Raw genomic sequence first — 16,106 nt, 5'->3', positions numbered from 1 at the left:
CAGCTAACAACCAGAATCCCATTTTTAACCCAATTTTAGCTATTTAGGCAATCCGGGTAAGCGGGCCCCACTCATCAGAACGGCATGGTGCCTAGATTTGTGCATGTGGCTCTCTAGTATGCATCAAATATGGCACACGTTATTGAATACCAATACAGTTTAAAAACACCGTAAAATGTTAAAAATATTGTTCAAAATATCATAAACAGACCGCACAAACAAGTTGACACCCAATGTGGTCGCTACTCACTTCGATGGAAGCCAGGGAGCGTTTGGTTACTGGGTCTACCCGATGGGAGATGGTAGCATGAGATATTTTCAACCGGTTTAGATGATGGTCATGTAATAGGATATGCATGTAGCGCTCCTACCTTTTGCCAGCCGGTTGTGGCCTTTCTTTTACTGCTTAGCTCTTTGTGAGCCTTTTTTCTTGTATTTTTTGTTCGAGACTTGGACGCTTTTGTTGGACCTTTTGTTTATTAATAATATTGACCGTATGCATCGTTCCGATGCAGAGGCTGGGGCGATCCTCCCTTTTCGAAAAAAAAACAATTTGACACGCCACAACCTTACCTTTGTTCGCTCGATCGTCGGTGGGGTGTCAAGACGAGCGTGAACAATTGATAATTCAGGTAAAGGGGGCCTTTTTCTTAACCTCGCCGATCATGTATGAGGGTTCTTTTTATTCACCGTGGAATTTGCCTTCTTGTTCCTATATGGTGTGTATGGAATCCGGAACTGGGAATTTCGTTCCATGCCGTGTGCTGCTTTGTAGCGAGAATTATTGTGACCTTTTCATGCCAGCCGCACCGTACGAGTAGCTAGCTGCACGGCGGCACACGTGATACACGCTCCTCATTTCCGTCGATGCATATGCCGCCGGTGTCCTTGTCCCCACCGCGTCTTCGTGATGTCGAGTACCGTGTTGGAACTGAAACTCGTAGGAACACAGACGCACGAGCAAGCTACTTGAGGCCGATTTCTTTCTTAGCCTAACGATCGTGCCCTGCTCACGCAGGATCGGTCGCAAACCAACTACCAAAGCATGCATGCAGCGGTGGCAATCATGGCTTAGTTTCAACGGGGCCCCGCTCGGACCTCAACAAGTTGGCCAACGGTAGCAGAGTAATCTAATCCAGCGGCAAACTGAGCCTATCTCAGATGGCTATGGTTTTTAATTTGTGATGGAACCCGGTTCCAAAAAAATTAGTGATGGAACCAGTTTATCAGAGTTCAAGCCCTAAATTTGACATTGCTGTTTGCATTTTTGAATTTTTTTTTACCCTTTTCGATGATGTTTGCTCAGTGAAGGAAGACGTTTCCGTCGACCACGGATGCGCATGTGGTGACTTCGTTAATCCTAACATGATGTGCCGACTCAGTTTTTCGGAAATCTCATAGAGATATGATGTGCGTGAATATGCTCATAGGAATGAGTGTACATGCGTATCTATAAGCATTTGCATCTGTAACGTGTCAAAAAAAAATCCAATTTGATCCGTTGCATGGCCGATCCGATGGGAGGCCACATCGCATTCACGAGGCCTGGCTTAGACGACTTGCCTCTGATCGGATCGCGGCGTGGAGAACGTCACGCTCCATCGCAGGCACCGGAGGTCGAGCGACCGATCCACCGTATCCTCACATCTACAACTGGAGTAGTACTTAATCTTAGCAGACGAAGACTTCTTGGACTTGGCAGAGAACGGATCGCCATCGCATCCGGTCACACGCCGTACGCACGCCATTTTCTTTATGATCCCGCACATGTGATATGACCTCGCGTCGCGTCGCGTCGCATAAATTGGGATCGGTCGAGTACTACTACTGTGCATGTGCGCCGGCGACTCTACAGTACTCCGCACATGCCCCTAGTACCATGTACTGCTCATACGCAACCAACGAATCAAAGCCGACTTCAAGTACGGTTACGTACTACAGTACTACTACCATCACAACAGATTGGGACGGAACAGGTAAATGTGCTGACCGGGTTGCACTTGTACTGTCGCCTTGTTGTTCCACGTTTTTACTTTTCACGGCCGAGTTCAATGACCGGCCCGAGTTCTCGCGGTTACTACGTTTGACCTGCTGCATGCACGTAAATCCTGAATCAATACTACGTGCGTGCGTCACTCACGTCGAGCAAGGCGTTTATATCAGAATTTTCGCATCATTTTATGCTAGTATATATTTTTACGTGGAGAGGCGAACAGTTCAGACTCAAATTGGACCGACCGACCGATGGCCAGTTGCTTGCTTCTCCGGGTTAGCCGTACGAAAGTCAACACGTAAAACGGCCCCAGAACGAGTTCAACGCTGGCTGCACGCTCATGCTGCGTGCGTACATACGCTAACCAAGAACACATCTAGCTAAGTCAAAGCCTCTCTCTCAGAGCGAAAGGGAAGGATGATTGGACAATGAAGGTCGCACGTACGTGCGTGCGATCCGCATTCGGAGGGGAGCTCGCTCGCTCGTGGAACCAACGCGGCGGGGGGCGGCGACTTGCAGGACACGTTGTGGGCGGCGACGACGCTGACGACGGCCACCGGTGGTGACCACCGGCCGCGAGGGCGGTATTATATTGGGGAGCGGGGAAGCCAAGGCAGCCTGCTGACCTCACTCGCTAGCTAGCTTGGTAGACCTGCCTGCCTGCTTGCCTGCTGCCCATGAGGGAGGCTGGCTAGCCGGGTACACGCGTTGACATTGTTTATAAGCTCGTTTGCTCGCTCGATCGGTGGTCTGGACGGGAACCAGCAACCGAGCCGCCGTGATGGTAGGTTAAGGAATAAGGAGCCAGGCACTGGGATTTGAGATTTGATACGCGGGCCACGCAGCAGCTGCTGGTTATCCATTAGTTTAATCCCCGGCGAGTCAGAAAGTGTAGGCTTCGACGTCCTAGTCGTCGTCGTCGCTCCGATTCCGATCCTTCTTTATAAGGAGGGCGCGGGGCTACTGCAACCACAAGCCGTCTCTTGCTCATCCAAAGCAAACAAAGCTCCCTCTCTCCTTTGCCATCTCGTGACTGATCCGTCCATGGACGTTGCCGTCGAGAGGCCGCCGCCGGTGAAAGAGGAGAACAAGCCGGAGACCATGGATGTATGTACACGCATAATCTGCTCCTTTCCTTGAGTTGTCTACTAGAGTAGATGCATGTTAACTCGGCGGTGCTGTGCATCACCATGAATAATTGAGTTGCTGATCGATGAGCGTGTACCCTATAGCTACATGTTCGTTCTTGAGATCGAGCTGAAACTGAATTAGCTTTAATTGTTTGGTCTGCAGATCGCAAGCGCCCTTCCGATGGTCCTTGAGAGTTTCCCGTCCACGCAAAGAAATCCGATCACCACCAGCAAGGTACGAACTACAGTACGAACTATGATCTGAAAGTCAAATTGAGAGCTGTTTAATTAGTATGTAAGAAACAGAAGCAAGTTGAGAATGAATTGCACACCAAATTAAATATCGTGTTTATTTACGAAGAATCACTAGTATGATACGTATATAGTTCGCATCATCTAATGATTTTTCTTGGTTATCATGTCCAGGACGACAAGCTGGAGGCGACCAAGGCGGAGATGGGCGAGGTGAGGGAGGAGAACGAGCGCCTCAAGACGCTGCTCTCCCACATCGTCAGGGACTACCAGTCGCTCCAGACGCACTTCCAGGACGCCGTCAAGGTCAAGCACCAACCACCGGCCGCCGACAAGCTCCCTGCCGCCCCCGCGCCGGCGCCTACCGCCGACGATCTCGTCTCTCTGTGCCTCGGCAGCGGCGGTTACGCCCGTCCCAAGGGCGCCCACCAGAGGTCGCTGTCCTCGTCGTCGTCCGGCACCGAGACCGACCCCGACGATCAGCTGTCGCTCGGGCTGAGCAGCCGCCGCTCCACGGACGGCGACGACAGGCAGGCCGCCCGCCCGTCGGCTACGCCTCTTATGAACCTCAGCTCCGACAGCAGCGCGGACGACGACGCCGCGCCCGGTCACCAGCTGCCGGCCGCCGCGTGCCCGCCGGCGACCAAAGCGCGCAAGAGCCCCGGCGCCGGGGTTGACGGAGCCGACGACGAGGTGCTCCAGCAGCAGGCCAAGAAGGCTAGGGTTTCCGTCCGTGTCAAATGCGACACCCCCACGGTACGTTCGCGCTTAGTACAACATACATACGTACAAGATTCTGTACGTGTTTTCATGATGAAAATACTTTTGAATTCAAAATCATGATGAGCTAACCAAGTTTGTGTGTTGATGATGAGCAGATGAACGATGGGTGCCAATGGCGGAAGTACGGGCAGAAGATCTCCAAGGGGAACCCGTGCCCGCGCGCCTACTACCGGTGCACCGTGGCGCCGTCCTGCCCGGTGCGGAAGCAGGTGCAGAGATGCGCCGACGACATGTCCATCCTGATCACGACGTACGAGGGCACGCACAGCCACCCGCTGCCGCCGGCCGCCGCGGCCATGGCGTCCACCACCTCCGCCGCGGCGTCCATGCTGCTCGCCGGCTCCTCCTCGTCCTCGTCCCACGGGCACCACCTCCCTTTCGCGTCCGCGGGGCTCCTGGGCCCGACCACCATCTCCACCATCGCGTCCTGCCCCACCGTCACGCTCGACCTCACCGCCCCGCACTCGCTCATGCAGCAGCAGTACCAGTCTCCCTACGCGGCAGGGTACGAGTCCAAGGCGCTGCCGGCGGCGTGGAGCAGCGGCTACCTGGCGCCGTACGCCGGGGGCCTTCCGTTCTACGGCAAGAGCTCCTTGCCGGCGATGGGGCAGCATTTCGGCCTGGGCATGGCGACGACGAGGGCGGAGCAGCTGTACGGCGCCGCCCATTCGTCCTCGTACCTGCAGAGAACGTCCAGCGGCGGCGTCGTCCATGGCGCGCCCGCGGCCGCGCCGGCGGTGACGGACACGATCGCGAAGGCGATCACGTCGGACCCGAGCTTCCAGTCGGTGCTGGCGGCGGCGATCACGTCCTACATGGGGCGCGGCGCCGGGGCGGCGGCGCACAAGTGATCGATCGACTCGCGCCGTGTAGATCTTTTTGTTCACGCAGTTAAATTTACTTCGTTTTGGTGTATGAATTGGCTTGGGAGATCGACACATGGTCATCGATCTAGTCTAGGGATTAGTTGATGTACAATTAATTGCACATATATGGCATGGATGAGTCAACTGTATATGTACTGTGAGAAAGAAAGCGATCAGATCGTCCCAGCTGTATATGCACATAGCGAGGCATGTGATTTAGGGGATTAAACTTGTTTATGCTCTCGTATACCAACTTGTTCTTAGGGTTCCATACGCGATGAAGCACAAAGTTTGTGGCGTTATGGTGTGCCGGACTTGGTGTTTTGTTGACATTCAGTTCATAAAAATATCAGGGTTCCTCGATCTCACTGAGAAATAGGGATCTACTCAGACATAGAGGCACAAGACATCATCGAGGTGTTCTTATCAATAGCGTAGGAATGATTAAAGTGAGACACTTGTGAATCCACAATTGGTTTAGGATTACAATGAAACGGATGGAAGAGTTGTTGTCGATGGCATGGATGATGATGATGGAGATCGACGTCGTGGTCTGTGTAATTGAAGCAATGGTGAGGTAAAGACCCTTATGTCGATTCCCCCTCCGGTGGTGAGGTTCTGATATTGCTTCGTATGGTGGAATCTCTCTGTTTGTCAGATTCGATTGCATGGGATGGAAGTAGTCGACCCAAGGGAGACGGCGCCGTGCGGTACGACCGCTGCTACGAGTGGTTGTGCTCGTACCACACATCATCCTCTCTTCTGGAGAGCCGAATGCAGTTTCCTGACACATCTTCTCATCGTATGGAAGGTTTTATGGCATCCAATCACATATTTTCTACCACAAATGAGCGTTCTCTAATGAATGTTCCCAATCTCGTGATTCCGGGGATCTTGGTGAAATCAAAGAAAAACGGGCAAACGATCGCAGTAAACTGCTACATCTACAATGCAAAAAAAAAACCCTAAAACATGATACAAATTGTAGGCATGAGAAGGCAATTAATACATTCGAAACCGGAACGAAGTGCATCGGCGGGTAGGATTACGACTCCATGGTGGCACCCATGTTTTGTCGCAGCCGATGCGATGAGATGGGACACACTATCTGGGGCGAATGGTCATGGAATGTATGTCCGATTGGCATCATCGTTCATCACAAGAGGATTAGGTTTTGATGTAATTTCATGAATTTTGGTAGGTGGTGTGTGTGATTAGGGTTGACCCTTTTCTGTTCACCGAGCCTGTTGTCCACCACACTAGATCCATTTAAGTGACGACGTCTTCCACTACAGCAGATCAGATTAGCTTCCTGGGTGTCAATAGATACCAGAACATAAGCAACGGAGCCGCTTCACCTACACCGACAACCACCGCAACACCATCAGCCTCGACAAAACTTACATGACTACGGGCTCCCACGGACACTCATGATGCCCACATGCCAGCGAGAACCAAGTACTCTTCTTCGACAAGTGATGACTACATTGATTCTCTTAGGAGTAATAACGTAGCTTAGAATTCGGACATATCTACATTCAATTTTATTCTGCATCGTGTTCTTCTACTAGCAATAGTAGATTAAAACTTGTCACAGTGAGCAACTTATGTGTACTTGATGATGAATTACAAGTCAATGAACATTTAGGCCCAATTCTTTTGTTTTGTCATAATTTACAACATCAAATGATCGCTATTACTTCATTCCTACTACTATTGTTTTGTATATCATGTAGTACCTTTTAAGTTGTCACACTGCTCTGAATATAACTTTATGTGCGTTCTAGATCTTCCTAAGTTGCCAGATTAATTGGTTGTTATTACTTATTATAGAGCTGGCAACTAGAACTAGCAAATTAATTTTTCTCTTGGAGTTGCCACCTGGAAGTAGCAAAATCCGAGAGTGAAGCACGCCCATTAAACATGCACCCTTCTTGTACTGTTGTATACAATCTATCAGTAATTCATTCGAGCCATTATATGAGATTAAAATTAACCGTGACAAATGTATAGTTGGAACAATGAACTACAAGGACTATATTTACTTGTATGGGATATCAGGGACATCTTCAAAGAATGTTGCAACAAAAAGAGCTACAATGAGTCTATACATCGGGCTACAGTAATTCACTTCATTTAAATTACTATGACATGTGGTGTGTATGGCGGCATGCTTGTCGACGGTTCTCGGCAAGTACTGCAGTGTAGACAATTGCACACAATTCACTTGCTTGTTTGACTAAATTGTTTGGTTCAAATGCTTGTTTGTCAAGATCTAACTAAGTTGGCCAACGGGCCAACAATCACGCGTGTTGTATTGTGGATCCAAGAGTTATATGTGGCACTAATGAATGATTTTGCACTTCATAGACTCCCTATCATTTTCATTTTTAGGATCATTAGAAAACGGCCAACTAGTTTATTATGTGTGGTACGCGATGTTTAATTGGTCATTTCATTAAAAGGCAGAGATACCACATGGTTAAATATCATTAGGCCAATGGTGTGCTTGAGGCATCCATGTATGCTTGTTTTCTCGATGTGTAATCCAGGTGCGAAAGATTTTTCGCGTACACGAGTTCAATTGCTTGTTTTTCTGAGCCATAGCTGAACTATTTGCTTCAATTGCTTGTTTTCAGTCTCGAACTGAGTTGGCCAATTAATAAAGTGCTACTTGTTGCTGGGGAATTAGATTATTTTCCACACTATACTAGGGCTTTGATGATTTACCCCAGGTTGCCTCAATGGGCGGTGGCCCCACCCCCCAGTCATTCTAGGTGGGGTTGAATACCAAATGGGGAAGTAAAGTGTGAGTTAAGATATAATTTTCCACCTGTTGTAATGGAGTTCCAGAACTCATGGACATCATAAAGAAATGCATGTACACTTCATTAGACTCCTTAAGAGTGTTACAATTCTGTTGTAGGACAGTCTTGTTAGTTTGTATGAGGCACACAATGTTAAAGTGCTCCTTTCAAGAGATATCAAATGTTTAATTCTCAAAATATAATAATTGGTGCTGCGAAGTTGCCTACAAAGTGGTTGTCCTTTTTGTCATATCATGCTCCTTACAATGATGAAAAAGAGATATTTGTATATACTCGTGGTACACTGACTATCATCTTCAATAGATTTTTAATTAGTCTTCAGTTACTGCAAGTTCAAGTCATAAAATATAGATTTTCATGTTTTTCGAGTATAGTTTCAATATGCAAAATAATTCATGGATAATTTACCATGTAAAAACAATCCAATCATTATCTGGGTCATTGCTGTAACTTTCATTTTCCCTACTCATGTCCACTACCTGAAATTTTTCATGATGTAGTTCAAACTAGGGCACAATGGTCAACCCAAAGATCAATTTGTGCGAGTAGTGCCACGTCCACATTCCCACATGATGTCGAAGTACAATAAGGGCAGTTGAAGTAACCATGTGTTAAGTTCTTGAGGGTCTACTATTGGCAGAAAGAAGAGCATTAAGTGCATTGTGAGATGTAGTCGACATCTCGAGGAAAAAAATAGAGTAATCAAATGCACTCCTCACCAAAGTCAAACAAGAGATGAAATAAGTCAGAAAGAAGCACACAAAGACAAAAAAAAGCACGCGGAGACGAAACAAACGTTGTGGCTTCTGCTATCTAAATCCAAGGGCAATCCATTTTAAAAAACTGAATTTAAATGGTGATTCTGTTAGTATACATGTTCTGTGATGTGTGTGTATGAACTATGAGATGTATATATGTAAGCAATGCATAGCTATAACACAAATTATTTGTTTTCCAGATTACGGAAAACTAATTAATTGCAATCTTTAAGATAATTCATTGCATCATCTCCATTGGTATGATAGGTTGCTAATGTGTATGGAGGCAAACTTGGACCATTTATTAGCGGTACTTGGACCGCTAAAAGGCACGTACAAACCTGGCCCGCTAGTGGCCCTAGACTAACTTAGACCGCTATCTGTCCTAAAAAACCTGCATAACAAAAGGGCTTCTGGATCACTAATAGGCCAAAGGTAATCCTAAAAATAAACTAATAGGCCATATATATCTTGGCCAGTTAATGGGCCGAGGTGATCAGGTTCTTGGGTTGGCCCATTCCCCCCTTCTTTTTCATGTTAACCGTGAGCCAGAAGTGATTCGAACTAGCGACCTGCTCGTGCGATAGAAGCTGCGATAACCAACCAGTCCAGCTCACTTCTTGTGAATAATTATGTCTGAAAAAACCTTCTTGTGAATAATTACAACTCTTTTCTCCTTTCTTCTCTTCGTATCCCAAACCGGGTTTCCCAATTCGCTGGTTGGTTCTTATATGGTTTTTCCTTTCTTTTTTATTTTTATTTCTTTTTAAAAATGCGTGATACTTTTTTCAATTCATACTATTTTCATATCCACAAACTCTTTTCAATTTTACATTTTTTCCAAATTCTGAATTTTACATAATTACTGATTTTTTGTCAAAATGGTTGAACTTTTTAAAAAAAATCATGAACCTTTCTTTCAAAATCGATGAACTTTTTTCAAACTTGTGAACTTTTTCTAAAAATCAGTGATTTTTTTTTGAAAATTTATGAACTTTTTTTGAAAAATTGTGAAACTGATTTAAAAATTTGATGATTTTTTTGAAAAATTGATGAACTTTTTAAAATTTTCACGAACCTTTTCAATTTCAGAACTTCTATGAAATTTATGTACTTATTTTCAAATTTTGTGAACCTTTTCAAATTCACGTACTTTTTTAAATTGATGAACTTTTTCAGATTCACAAACTTCTTGAATTTATGAACTTTTTAAAATTCATGTTTTTTTTAATTTCATGATTTTTTTTGGAAAAGTCAACTGTTTAGCTAGTCAATGGATGAACAGCAGGGAACAGATCAAGCAAGTCAACCGAGCGAGCCAGGGAAAACGAGCTAGTTCTTGGGCCGGCCCACGGGAGCAGCACTTGTGGGTCAGTTGGCTAGTAGGGCGCTTAAGGCGCTGATTAGGGACTCCCATATCTAGGGTCAATATGTGGCTAAAAAAATCTAGGCTCAATATAGACCAGCCTTTAATCTTGACTAGAAAAATGGCCCATGTGTTGCAGCGGGAAAAAAATTTCTCATCGCACTCCGGCACTCCTGATCCAATCATTATGATTTCTATAAAAACAGTAAGTATGGCCTAATCCCTGGACTGCGAGGGCAAACACGTGCATCTGAAAAACATGCACACACGTGTATAGTAATTGTCAAACATCAGTTAACAGTTTTTTTTACCCCACAAAAAGAAGTTCACAGTTTTGTGCCTCCAAAATTACTCACTTTCTAGTCTAAACAGATAGTAGAAAATCTGTTTGGAGGAACAGAACGGCTAATTCCTAGGTCGAAGCTAGCTAAGGACCCTCTTTGAATTCCAGTAGTAATTGGTCATCTTTTCAGAGTTTCGTGCCCCCAAAGTTAGTCAAATTTCTGGTCAAGAAACAAAAGACTAGTCAAAAAATTTGTATCAGAAAAGAAATTTGGCCTGTTTCTAGACTATGTTCTTGCTATGGCATAATATATGCGGTTCGCCGTCCACTAGGCTTCTAAGAAAACATCGAGACTGTGAGCCACTTGATATTGATATGTCTTTCGGCTCGACTCAAGACCGACTTAAAAAGAAATAAGCTAAGCATGAGTATTTTATGTAGCTTGATTGAAAAATGAGCTCATATTGAGCCAACATTGATTCGCTCAATTTTTGGTTGATGTATATATTATATGGAAATAAGATAATTCATTACTCGTTCCATTCCATATCAGTTGTCGTTTAAACTGATGTATCTAGCACTGAAATGCATCTAGATGCATATATCCATTTCATCTACAACTAATATGGGACGGAGGGTGTATCATATATGTTGTGTTTGTGTATGATTTTCTTCATTTTATCTACTAGCAAACATTGAATCTTAATTAAGCTGGAGAAAATTTAGGCCACAACAAGATGATACATGGCCAATGTGTTAGCTATCCTGTTATTTGTTGCCAAGGTTTGAGAGCAGATGCACCTTTGTTTTCTCTCTTGTTAGCTCATCCACGATCTTTTGCTATTAAGTAGTACCAGTCTTCAATTGAGAGAGAATAAAACAAACTACCTTGAAAAAAATTATATTATCATCATTTTGATTGGAATAATATTTTATATTGGTTTCCTATGTTGTGTTGTGTCCTATCTAGTTCGAAAAATTATCTAAAATTAGTAAAAAAAAGTTATTTAGCCGAAACTAGTTTAAAATCAACTTGGGATCATTACAAGCTGGGCCACTTTTATAGCTTGACCTTGAGCTTCGATTTGTTTGAAGTCGCTCGAATATTAGTGCCGAGCATAGCTAGTTCAGCTCGCTCGAACTCAACTCATTTACAGTACAAAACTTCGTAGAACTACATTATTTTAAGAGGATCTGAAAGGATGGACGGATTAGTATTGTGGTATGTGGAGCCTACCAACTTGCCAATGAATGATTGCCATACGTATGTGCGTTTGTTAACCTGTTCGTGCACCAATTTATTTTCTTTTTACAGATAGATACTGCATGCCGTCGATCGGCGTTTCCACCGTGCACAATGGCCGTGGAAGCGACCGAATTATTCGGTGACGGCAGGCACACCACCATCAAGGCAACAAATCGTATACATGCATCCGTGAGATTTCTGAACCGTAATCGATCATAAAACTAACCACAGCTACGTACTCGTACTGATCGATCAGTAGCTCAGTTCAGTAGGACTCCGAGGAGTGAGCCCCCGCCGCCGCCGCCGCATGCAGCTCGCTCCAGGTCCAAGCGGGTGCCGCCGGCGCCGAGTACGCCGGGGACGCCCTCGGCGTGCTGCCGGGGGTGACGTGGTTGTGGACGCCGTCGTAGGTGGTGAGGACGTAGTGCGGGTCGTCGCGGTCGCGCTCGACCCGCTTCTTCACCCCGCACCCCTCGGCGGAGCACCGGTAGTAGTTGCGCAGGTTGGGGCTGCTCTTCACCGCCTTCTTGCCGTACTTCCTCCACCGGAACCCGTCGTCTAGCACCTCCACCTCCGACCGAGTCCGGAACCCGATCCTCCCCGACGGCCGCCCCGCCATAGCACCGATCCCTCCTCCTCTCGCCCTCGCCGAAGCGTCGCCGTCGAACATCCCGGCGCCGTCGCAGTAGTAGGAGGTCGTCATAGGGAAGACGACACTCCGCTCGTACATGTTCATCGCCTCGCCTCCAGCGGCGCCGAACGCCGGAAGCAGCGAGTAGTCGGAGGGCCGAGCGGCGTCCACGAGCTCCGGGAAGCTCAGCTCCGCGGCACCGCCCGCCGCTGCCGCGAAGGGATCACCGGCTTGGAAGTTGTACAAGGAGGAGGCCGCCGGGTGGGCCGGGTAGCTGGTCTCATGGCCGGTAAGTCCCAGCGAAGCTGCCATGAGTGCAGTGCACAGACGAGCTACGTACTAGCGTGCTACGTTAGTGGTGGGCGGCGGTGGGCCTGAGCTAACTGCTTTGACGGAATTCCCCGCGGCATGGCCCGCGATTTATACTAGCCACGAACGGCCGGCGAGCTTCATGGATGCTTCACGCGGCGGGTACGTACGGTGAAGGTTCCGATGGTGTCGCGTCGCGTCAGCTAGTCACATGGCGATTTGATCGCTGTGGCGCCCGTGATGGGGGCGTACGTGCGCGTGCGCTTTCGGATTATCCCCGACGTGGACCGGCCGGGCGGGCGGGCGGCCGGGCAGTCCGGAGAAGCAACGGCCGGCCTGGCTAGTCAAGAGGAGACTTAAATGTGGCCTTTGGATCATTCATCTGGACCGTTGTGGCCGCCGATGGATGGCCCCGGCCGGCGTGCGTCGTTTAATTGGCTGCAGTACGCCGGCGGTTGCCACAGGCCGGCGCGCAGCGCCGCCATTGCATAGCCACGGCCATCCACGATCGTACAGGATAAGTATATGTATCCATCTATGTACGTTCCTCGCCGTCCGATCGATCGGCCGGTACATCACGATCTTCGTCAGCTGGATTTTGGGTGTAGTACTCCACTGTTGTAATGACAACGAGACATCGGTGCTCTGGCGAGAAAATAATACTACGTACGTATAAACATCGGGCTCAGATACGCGAAATTGAAGAAAATAATACTACGTACATGTGATGACAACGAGACAACGGCGCTCAAATCCGCAACAGTGGAGTACACCCAAAATCCAGCTGAAGAGCTTTTCGGGTCCAAATTAGCGTTGGCGGTCAAGTCCATTGCACCGGCCGGCCGGTCGATCGAATCCCACTAACTCTTAATTTTGTGTACGTGCGGTGCACCTGACCAGGGTAGTCTATCAGACAAGCGCCACCTAGCTAGCCTACTCTCTAGCCAGCAATTGAGTAGCCATAGTCTCGACTCAATTCTTAGCTGATTTTAAGAAGAATAAAAACAGCACCCAATATGTCTAGTTCTTAGCACCGAGTAATTACTATTTTGAAATGAAAGGTGTTATAACTCTCTCCGCTGGCAGTTTTTGCATATGTTGTCGTTTGGTTCACTGCAAAACTCTTGTAAATCTTGTGGCTCGCCAACCGCTAGTAATCTTGCTACCTTTTTGAAGCTTATTAAATAATTCATGTTATCATGAAGGTGAAGATTGTGTAGCCAGCCGGCGATATATGACAGTGATGTCTCGCGCTTTCCTCATTGAAGATTCATCCGGACATGCGGATAGATACATGGATTTGCATTGTATACCGGAAGTAAGGCGGAAGTAACACCCTTGCAAAGAAAAAGAAAGGGGGAAGTAAAACAAAGAGTGTGTCTAAGGTACATCTAGATGTGCTCTAGTTATTGCACATCTAAATAAGTGAATCAAGCATAAAAAGAAAAAAAAAGAAAAAAAGAAAATATTCACACGAATCTTAATGTAAGATCAATGACATATGACTTAGATTTGCAATACTTATGGCACATCTAGATGTGCTTTAGCAAAACTGTAAAAAAAAAATCCAAACCGATAAATGTCACATGTGAGGCACGAAGTACTCCGACCCTGACTTTTTTTATTACAACTAAAGTTGCCATCGAAAAAAAATCAAAAAGAAACTGAAACTGCCATCCGAAAAAAAGTTGTCATGCTTGACAACTAAATTTGCTATCCTCATTTCTAAAAAAAACAAATTTGCTATCCTCACGTCACTAACTTGTCATAAAAAACATTTGAAGTTGCCATATGTTTGTGTCACACATATTACACTTATCAGGTCCAAAGAAAATTTAGAAAAAAGGGTAAAAATAGTTACATGCGTGCATGCGGACTTGACCGTTTTCCTCGTGTGTTTGATTTGGATATTAATTGTATCAATCGTTGTTACAGTTACGAGTATTAATTAGTACTTTTTTAAAAAAGTATTAATTAGTACTAGTGGGTACGCATGCATCTTTTTCTGGACAGCTTTTCGACGTACGGGAATGATCTCCCTTTGTTGTTGTCATTAGTGGCATGCACGTACTTATTTTATTTATTTTTGACTTCATGAACGCATTTTGGATGGTGGCTTAATTGCTCAACTTGCTCATTTATATAAAGAAATACACGTCATTAAAAGAACTAGGCAATTGCATGTGAAATGCTATGCAACTATGATACAAAATCTTTCGATCTTGCTAAGTCTCAGTCGACTTAGACTTTGTTATGTCTCAGTCGGCGCTATATTCGTTAGATCATACTTCGAGATCCGTGCAAAATTTTCTTTTCAGATTTTACTTTTTATTTTTTCATGATATGTCATATGATTGAGACTTTGTTAAATCTCAGCCGACTGAGACCTAGCCACACCTAAAATCTTTATGGTCGTAAAATGCTACTGCGGTTCCTACTATAATTTTCCCATATATACAGACAATAGTAAGTTCCTGGTGTAATTTCTTATGTGTTATTCTGTAAAATCTTTATCTAGCAGAAGTAGTACATTATATTGTTTTTACCAGTTCTAAAACAGGTAAATCATACCAAGCAAGGCTGTAATTGAGGTTTTGAAATCACGTAAAGTGGGTCTTTTAGTTATAATAACGTCATCTTTCGTTGTATGTATGGTGCAAAATTTTGATTGATGCCGAATTGAAAATCAATCAACTTACAAGTGGCATGTGTAGTTGTTTGTATGGTGCAAAAAAAATAAAATGATTGACAACAAACTGAAAATTAGTCAACTTCTAAATAGATAACCCCCAAATGGTGGTTTTAGAGGGACACCCCAACCCACCATTGGATGTAACTAGTACTCACCTAAACTAGTTTCAACGTTTGCCAATACCCTACCAGACGATTATGCTTGGCGATGGGAGATCGTCATTTATAGCTAAGGCCACTGTGAGCACGTGAAAGTGAAAGGATGGGCATGTAAATAGCAGTTTCATACACTTCCGATGTGTTGCGTTACCTGCACCTTGGGATACCTTTTTGGCCCATTTGATTAGCTGGGCTACACCAAAATCTTGTCCTGCATGGCGGCAATTGAGGTTTTGAACCGAAAGCTTTTATAACGCTCCCACTGCCAGCTTCTGCATATGTTGTCATTCCGTTAACTTGCAAACCCTTGTTGTGGTGCGCTAACGGATAGTAAATCTTGCTTCTTTTTTAAGCTTAAATAATTATTATTATCATAAAGGTGAAGCTTGAATAGACAGTCAAGCAATATTTAACAGCGATGTCTCGCTTCCTCATTGAAGATTAGTCGAGAAAGGCGGAAGTAACACCCTCCAAAGAAAAGAAAAAGGCGGGACATATTTTTTTTAGGATGATGGTAACTACACGCGTGCGCGCCGACTTGATCGTTTCCGGCATGTGTTTGATTTGGAAATTGATTGTATCAATTGTTGTTAGTTACGAGTCATAATTAGTACCGGTGGGTATGCATGCACCTTTTTTCTGGACTGCATTTCTTGGTTCAGTGACTTACGAGAATGATCTCCCTTCGTTGTTGGCAATAGTGGCGTGCACATATTGTATTCTATTTTATTTTGACTTCATGAAGCATTTTAGATTGTGGCTTAATTGCTTGATTTGCTTTTTTTTATATAAATAAATATGCATCATTAAA

General features: G+C 45.5%; 2 protein-coding genes across 2 annotated transcripts; one reads left to right on the top strand and one right to left on the bottom strand.

Annotated features, from left to right (window-relative positions):
- The first annotated feature begins 2,771 nt into the window (after window positions 1-2,771).
- On the top strand, window positions 2,772-5,189 carry LOC123057980 (probable WRKY transcription factor 72). The gene is made up of 4 exons (XM_044480834.1): window positions 2,772-3,100; window positions 3,287-3,358; window positions 3,550-4,131; window positions 4,254-5,189. The coding sequence occupies exons 1-4, from the start codon at window positions 3,038-3,040 to the stop codon at window positions 5,007-5,009; spliced, it is 1,473 nt and encodes a 490-aa protein (XP_044336769.1). The 5' UTR covers window positions 2,772-3,037; the 3' UTR covers window positions 5,010-5,189.
- A 6,339-nt stretch (window positions 5,190-11,528) lies between these two features.
- On the bottom strand, window positions 11,529-12,538 carry LOC100049027 (probable WRKY transcription factor 51). The gene has a single exon (XM_044480833.1). The coding sequence runs from the start codon at window positions 12,446-12,448 to the stop codon at window positions 11,771-11,773; it is 678 nt and encodes a 225-aa protein (XP_044336768.1). The 5' UTR covers window positions 12,449-12,538; the 3' UTR covers window positions 11,529-11,770.
- Window positions 12,539-16,106: the final 3,568 nt, after the last annotated feature.

The sequence above is a fragment of the Triticum aestivum genome, chromosome 3A, assembly GCF_018294505.1.
Source record: "Triticum aestivum cultivar Chinese Spring chromosome 3A, IWGSC CS RefSeq v2.1, whole genome shotgun sequence".
Classification (NCBI taxonomy): domain Eukaryota; kingdom Viridiplantae; phylum Streptophyta; class Magnoliopsida; order Poales; family Poaceae; genus Triticum; species Triticum aestivum.
This window is presented reverse-complemented; position numbering and strand designations above follow the sequence as displayed.

Bases quoted from the DNA above. Each gene is read 5' to 3' on its own strand.
- LOC123057980 (XM_044480834.1), top strand. From the start codon at position 3,038: ATGGACGTTGCCGTCGAGAGGCCGCCGCCGGTGAAAGAGGAGAACAAG. The intron at 3,101-3,286 runs GTATGTACACGC...TTTGGTCTGCAG, and splicing joins ACAAGCCGGAGACCATGGAT to ATCGCAAGCGCCCTTCCGAT. The intron at 3,359-3,549 runs GTACGAACTACA...TATCATGTCCAG, and splicing joins ATCCGATCACCACCAGCAAG to GACGACAAGCTGGAGGCGAC.
- LOC100049027 (XM_044480833.1), bottom strand. From the start codon at position 12,448: ATGGCAGCTTCGCTGGGACTTACCGGCCATGAGACCAGCTACCCGGCC.